The sequence below is a fragment of the Thermoascus crustaceus genome, assembly GCF_041956765.1.
Source record: "Thermoascus crustaceus strain CBS 181.67 unplaced genomic scaffold VTN00scaffold_10, whole genome shotgun sequence".
Taxonomy (NCBI): Eukaryota; Fungi; Ascomycota; class Eurotiomycetes; order Eurotiales; family Thermoascaceae; genus Thermoascus; species Thermoascus crustaceus.
The window spans coordinates 426185-433489 of NW_027192536.1; the positions used below are offsets into that span (position 1 = coordinate 426185).

The 7305-nt window shown below is 45.7% G+C and overlaps 3 protein-coding genes across 3 annotated transcripts; all 3 read right to left on the reverse strand.

The window, feature by feature from the left end:
• Positions 1 to 1357: 1357 nt before the first annotated feature.
• Positions 1358 to 2018, reverse strand: VTN00DRAFT_2523 (uncharacterized protein; the record flags this gene model as incomplete). Its single annotated transcript, XM_069428748.1, has 2 exons — positions 1358 to 1826; positions 1876 to 2018. 2 exons carry the CDS (start codon positions 2016 to 2018, stop codon positions 1358 to 1360), a joined length of 612 nt encoding a protein of 203 aa, XP_069283572.1.
• A 1295-nt stretch (positions 2019 to 3313) lies between these two features.
• Positions 3314 to 3673, reverse strand: VTN00DRAFT_2524 (uncharacterized protein; the record flags this gene model as incomplete). Its single annotated transcript, XM_069428749.1, has 1 exon — positions 3314 to 3673. The coding sequence occupies one exon, from the start codon at positions 3671 to 3673 to the stop codon at positions 3314 to 3316; it is 360 nt and encodes a 119-aa protein (XP_069283573.1).
• A 377-nt stretch (positions 3674 to 4050) lies between these two features.
• VTN00DRAFT_2525 (uncharacterized protein) lies at positions 4051 to 4298 on the reverse strand (the record flags this gene model as incomplete). The annotated part of the gene is made up of 2 exons (XM_069428750.1): positions 4051 to 4120; positions 4186 to 4298. The coding sequence occupies 2 exons, from the start codon at positions 4296 to 4298 to the stop codon at positions 4051 to 4053; spliced, it is 183 nt and encodes a 60-aa protein (XP_069283574.1).
• Positions 4299 to 7305: the final 3007 nt, after the last annotated feature.

A 7305-nucleotide genomic window follows, 5' to 3' on the forward strand; every position in this document is an offset into this window, starting at 1 on the left:
GGAAGGTCTAGATCACATTCAGCAGCTTGATATGCAAGTTGAGGAGCAGGTTAAGGAGCAAGCATCTAGGCCTCACAAGCGAGCTCCACAACACTGCAGTGGTTGCAGGACTGTTGGACATACAATACAGAATTGTCCTAATAAATAGCTTCATATTCTACTACTAGATAATCTAATTTAATGGCGTTGGTGGTTGAACAGCTTCAAGAACGTGGTAGGGTGCGGCGAAAATCCGCAGTTCGGTCGTATTCGCGGTTCGGCCGTGGATTACGTTAACTACGGACGTTATCTTTAGTAAGCATCCAATGCATGCCATCATCACCCAGAGCGAAAAGCGGATCTTCCCCGCTTCGGCCCAGGGAATTTAGAGATGGAAAACAAGAATCTCGATTACTACTAAGTTAGGAGAAGAGAGAGTTTGAAGGGAGCAACGCCCGGTTTTCTTTCGTCTCTGCTTGTCCTATATCTAGTTCGATACTCATTCATAAGGTAGTAGGCACCCAAGGATCATCTACGGAGTAAAGCAGACGTTCGAACAGGAAGCGACGAGATAGGATAGACAATGACACACATATAACCGCATTTTATGAATCAGACTAGTATCTTGAGCACCATATCTATGCGGTCATTTTTATGACCTTTCTGCGGAGCATATACTTCTCGTCTTCTCCCTCTCTATTTCTCTCTTCTTTTCTTTCTTCTTCCTTCCATTTCGCGCCTCAGCACTTCCACCACTTCTTTGTGACCTCTTCTGCAGCCTGCAAGGCTGTTCGCCCATAATATCCAGCAGGAAGAGCATTGACATTTGCTCCTGCTGCCAGAAGTCTTTCAACTATGTCAAGATGACCTTCTTGTGCTGCTGCCTGCAAGGCCTGCGATAGATCCATCACTGTGAGCTTTCCAACTTCAATTATAATTTCAACGATATCTACTTGTCCATTCTTCACAGAATGATCAAAAATGGATCTCCATCCTGTTGGACTGAGACCCTGGCCAGACGCCTCGAGATATCTAACCAACGCACGATGGCAGTGTCGTATTGCCCATAGGATAACTTTCACATCACGCCGATTCCATTCTTCAGCGGTCCAGGAGTACAGGCAAGCGTATCTTCGCCAGAAAGTAGTCTGTACGATAAGTGCCATGTTCTGGTCTTCTCTTTGGCAAAGTCTGAAGTATGGGAAAGCAAATATTCGCCAGCGTAAGGGAGAATGGCATATGTGGCCGAGAACTCATCAGCTGACTAACATTGTTTATATTTGTGATCTCACGTAGAACCTGTTCGAAGTCGACCACCTTCAAACTTCGAGCTTTCCTCCGATGTAACCAACTCATCCAGCGGCGGCTTGCTGCTATATCAAAGCGTCCCGATAAAGATGTTTCGAGAATCGTAATGATCCGCATCTTGTAATTGGAAATGAAATTTACTCAGTGAAGGCGTCGAAGCTTCTGCGGGTAAGAATTGCCGGACCGTATGATGGGCAAATTGCACCACTCGTTCCCCCTCGTCAATGGTAATCAAATTCCCACAACACAGAGAAAGTTGGTCTAAATCATTCAAAACCAAATCGGGGTCTCGGAACAGTTGGCAGAGTTCAACGGCAATTGCCTCCCGCATTTCTTCCACAGACAAGGGCCGTTTTGCAGCAGATGCCCATTGGAAAACCCGCTTCGCAATTAAGGATGTTCCTGCGTTCTCAATCCTCTGGAGTATCCGCTTGTACGTCTCCGGAAGATCTTTTGGGAGATCTTTTATCACCCGTCGAATGTCCGCATCTCGCTTTCGAGCGCAGATGTCATCGATTTGAAAGTATACCCAGAGGAGCCTTCATGCGTGAGCGGTACGCAACACATAACAAGTAAAGTGATACTCACATCCCCTGAGCTCCATCAAGTAGAGCGTTCTTGATCTCGGCTAGGAACTGCTGCTGACCAACAATTAATTCACCGGTCTCTTTCTTCTCGAGTATATCCTCAATATAGGTCTGGATATCCGAATTTCCATGCTCCGAAGTCATAGACACAAGATGATCCAACTTCAACTTTTGTCTCGGAAGTTCGACCTCTATGTGAGACTCACTAGCAAGATATACTTTGACAGAATGGCATCTGTCAATTTTGGTAAAACAATCTTGAGAAATTCAGAGTTCTTCCATGTCGGGAGGGTCAAGAGACAGATTTTCCAATTTAGTTTCGATCTCGGTTGTCAAGTTTTCTGCGTTTAGGCATTGTCTGATGGGACTGCGTAATATTGTGCTCGCCTCAAGCGATTCTGGTGTATCAGGTTGACAGAGAAAATAGCCTACGAACCGGCATTTCTCCGGTTTACGACTCAACAAGACACGAATAATGGCTGTGCAGGAATCAGTCGATACACTATGTGAGCACGGCAGGGATCGACGTACGTGAGAACAGTTTTCCCCGAGCCGGCTGATATAGATTAGCATTTCTAGGCATAAGCCTAAAGCTAAAGTCAGAAGAAGCACTCACGGATACCATGGCACCAGAATAAGGATGATTCATCATCATCGAGCAAGTCATTGAATTCTTTATTATGAAACAGCCATGAACAGGTTGTCCCATAGCGCTTTCGACAGGCTTGTTTGAATTTAAATTGGTAGTTGTAAGAAGATAGCGAGGCGAGCAATTGCTTCCTCTTCTCCACTTGTAAAATGTCAGTTCGATCCATAGATTACGATGGATAACTTACTCTTCGCCATCTATGCGCTTGCAACTCCAATTTACGCGATTCATCTGAATTTTCTTTTTTTTTCTTTTTTTCTTTTTTTCTTTTTTTTTTTTGCAGAGCTAAACCGAAAATATTTCGATGACTCTTGGCTGATGCTCTTTCGGCTGCCTGGTGTCGTCGTTCTTCATCGGCCGCCTGCTGTGCTGCAAGACCTATCTCATCCCTTATCCACTCGCTTTGTTCCTTCAGCCGATCTTGAAGTTCACCAAATTAGATTTCAAACGGTCTCCATAAAGCTTTCACAATCTGCGTAAAGCCTATCTCAGTAGGTGATCAGTCTCCTACGCAAGCATCTCGGTAGGATCGGGAAATAACCTTCTCTTCGCATAACCCGAACTTCCTTCTCACAGAGGCGGACAACAGTACTGTAAATTTCACACAGTGCAGTTTGCAGTCTCTTTGACTGAGGAAAAAGTGACTGATACTCAGAGTATCTTGGAAAGGATCTGTATATTCATGAGAAGAGTTGACAGCTTGTCAAAGTACCTGGAGAAGTTGCTCGCGGTCTTCCAAGCTTAGCTTGCCTGCAGTTCATAGTACCCTGGGGGATATTTACCAGGAGAGTTACTTCACGCTGCCCCAGACCAACCCTGCAATCTGGGGATCGGATGACACGAAAGCATTGACTATGGATGAGAATTGCTGAACCGACTCAAGGAAGCTCGATATCCGAGCCGCCACGCAGCGACTTCTTCGTTTAGCATTTTCATTGTCAATCTCCGTTGTCAGGATAATTACTGCTTCAGGATCTGGAATAGTGCTGGATGTTAAGCGCTTCCTTTGTTTCGGTTCCAAGGCATCCTGGAAATCTTTAAGGGCTTGTCGAAGCGATTCATCGACAGAAGAACTTGCGTCAGCGACATTGTGAACGACATTCCGCTTAGATTTCCGGGCTCTCGAGAGTCGCAAGGCCAAAAATGCCATGGTGCTTAACTGGTGTGGGAAACATTCAGACGCTTCGGATGGGTTAATGGATTGTCTTTCTAGTCCTCTTTTTGCAACAGCACCTGAATCGTGGCGATCATGAGGGGATAGATAGGTGAGCTGCCACCTTCCCAGTCACCAACTCATGCACCAATAAAATTTCCCACCTGCCCCTCATCCCCATCGCACAATCATAAGTGGAGTTTCCAAGCGTTTCTGAGTATGAATTTTGAAATCGCTGTATTGGGCAAAATTGCATCGCTTCAGCCTCCGATCCAAGATAGACCAATCGAAGTCTGATGCGTGCACTATTAGGCTGTAGTTGCATTTTTCCTCCTTCCTTCTAGTGCTCGCGTCTTTGCGCGTATCCAATTGCTTCATTCATCTGCCATATCTTCGGTGAAAGCGAAGAAAACCGTCTGTTTTTCGAAAGGGGCTTCTTCAATGCTGCGGGCGGAAATCATTCGTTAATATACACTGCCACTAGAGATGGACCGCAGAGCGACTTGTACCTCGGATTCAGAAATTCAAGAGCTATTTTCGCAGACTTCTTAGATTCTTCCCTCTCGTCCTTGCCGTATTGATCCCAAGCAGAAGTGGCTTCTTCGAGAGCTTTCCCAGCCATTATCTTGGCCGTCTACCATCCTGGCGTTGACTCCTTTTTAACGCTACGATTCCAATACGCGCCCAGGCCAGATTGGTATGCTTTAAGAAAGACAAAGTAGAGTCCATCGCAGGAGCTGCAAATTTGCTTAACTTGTGCTCGATAATCAGAAACGTAGTCCAAAATCGGCCCCGCACTTTCAACACTTATTCTCCGTGCGTCATCAGGAAACCTTCCCAAGGAGAGCTGAGAGGACACATTTTCATCGCGTCGACTGACAAATTGGAAAACGTAGAAATGTCTGCCATTGCACAATACCCCGATTATGGACTGTATCCATTTTGATAGTTCATCCAGGAACAGACTGCATATCATTAATTTATAGGCAAATGAAGAGAATGTGCTTTAAACCATACCATCGCATTAAACCATACCATCGCATTCTGCAATTACCTGAGCAATAAAACCCGGTCTTTCCGATCTATTTATAGCCCTTTTGAGGAGAGTGTAGCTGAACGAATACGTCTCCATTAAACGGAGAATCACCAGCTCTGCCTGATCCTCATTCATCGCCATTTTATTTTTTTTAAAGACTTCTTGAACTAATTCCTTATCGCTGACGCTTTCATATCTGTAACCTGGAGAAACTGAAAAAGTATAATATAACGGGAAGCTTGAGAGCTCTTGGGGTTGATTCGCGGAGATCTAGGACCTTGAGAGTGGAAGCTGTTTAAGATACAACCAGTAGTGATTACGCGCTAGTGATAGGAATATCGGGGGGTTCTGTGCCCCCAGCCAGAAAAGTTGCGAAGGAAGCCTAGGAGGTAAGTAAGCCCTCCAGTACCTCTAGGACCGCAAGAATCATAACCTCTGCCCTGTCCTTGTTCACAGCTATTTTAAAGACTTTCTGAACCAACAATTTATACTGAGACTCTTTTTTTCTTTTTCTACTGCTCCTATTTCCTGTTATATTCACCACCATCCAATCCCAACAGTGATAAGTGATAGTTTTCGACAAACCCGCTATACCCCGAACCAGCTTCTAATAAAACCAGAGGTACAATAGTCTCTTTTCTCCCTCTTCCCTTCGTGACTTGACAGGTAGAACTTTCTTGATAATAAAAGAGCAGCAGGGTTAGATTGGATTTTGATTCCTCATCAGGAAAGTTCAGTTAGGTAGATATCTAGCTTTACCTTTCGAGACTTACAAGACCAATTTAACAGTAAATAAACCCAACTATACAGTAAGTAAAACGGGATTTCAAACTAGAATACGTGAAAGGTCGACTTGGAATACATCAGTCAATAAAAGCAGACAAGAACAACGAAATACAAGTGAAGAAGGCAATTCGTCCCATTTCATCTACTATCGGTATAGCTACTGCAGACTATGTACGATAAAGTTGCATAAGTTAGGTAGGCATCTAGCGATAAACATAGATAGCCGATTAAATACAAGTAGATAAGTTTCAAAACTAGGTAAACCTACATATTATTCGATTGGGGAGCAGAAACCCCTGATTGGATATTGAACGGTCGTCAGGTTTAATATATACTCCCTTAGAAAACTACAAATGACTACGTCGAAGCATACGATCTGGGACCTATCAACAGGAGACGCGATGAAACAGGCTGAAATATTATTATTTTTGTCTATAGCATTGTAACGAATTTCCCAGTACTACAAGGCCAAAGCTATGCCCAAGGGGAATCACAAGCAAAATAAGGTTCGAGAAGGTAAGAGAAAAAAAATATCTACATATGGTTGGATCATACGTAGATCGTATGTCGAATGGAAGGTTCAAGAAGAGTAATCAGGATTTTGGCGGGGCCGTCCTGTGCGTGGCAGTCGTTATCCCAATCCCAGAAAGTTGAAGACATCCTAGATGCAAAGAGCCACAACACATGCAAGCAAGAAAAAATTCAAGATAAATGACACCAAACCCAACTAAAATGCGCTAATACACAATTGTATGTACGGCCAAGTGGGGGGGGGGGGGGGGGCTGGAGACAAAACCCGTGCGTAACCCGTCAAGAGCTATCGGTTTTGCCGAAGCCCAGAAAAAATGATACATCGAAGGAACTTCGCCCAGCTACACACAAGATCCGTCATTTGCTGCACTATACACCCTTCATAAGATCACCAGCTCTCCACATTTGCCGCAATACGTCCTCCCATTAGATATTACCTAGATAATATCGACAGGAAGGCGCTTACAGAAGGTAAGCAGCCAGAGCGAAGACACCAGCCAGACCGGCGCCGGCACCCGCGGCGGCGCGGGAGGCAGCACCGGTGAAGACAGGAGCCGAGGTGGAAACAGGGGTGGATGGGGTTTGGGAAGCAGCGCTGGTTGCGACGATAACTTTGGAGCTGGAGTAGACGCGAGACACGGAAGGAGTGTAAGAGCTGGCGGAGTAGGACACGGGAGCGGGAGTCGCGCTAGTGCTGCGGAATGTTAGTATAATGTTCTTGTCTTGGTTGGTTTTGTCGGCTGGACATCCACTTACCAAGAGTTGCAGTAGGTGACGGTGGAGGTCAGCAGCGGCCTGGAGATGGTGTACTGGCCGTTGGTCATGGTAATGGTGGTGGGCTGGTATCTCAAGTCAGCAATCCTGGCTCTTCCATCCAAGGTAAACAATTGATTTCTGTCATGTCGGCCATACCTTGGTCACGCTGTAGGTCTGAGAGCCGTAGGTGAACGAGGTAGCCTCCGGGCAGTAGGTCTCAAAGGAGCTGACAACCTCAGTGACAGGCTATTTTGTCATAAGTCAGAGACCTCTCGTTGACTCCAGTTCGTCTTGGGTTTCAGGACATACCTTAGGAGAGTAAACAGGCGTGGAGGTCACAGCAACCGACGAGGGAGTGACCGAAGGAGTCACAGGGGCAGCAGTAGAGGACTCCTCAGGGCAGTAAGTCTCGGTGTCGTAGACGACCTTGGTGGTGGGCTGTTTCCTCGCAGGTTAGTTGAAATCCGAGGGTCAATACTTTTCGTTACGGATCGTACCTGAGGAGAGTAGGTAGAAGTAA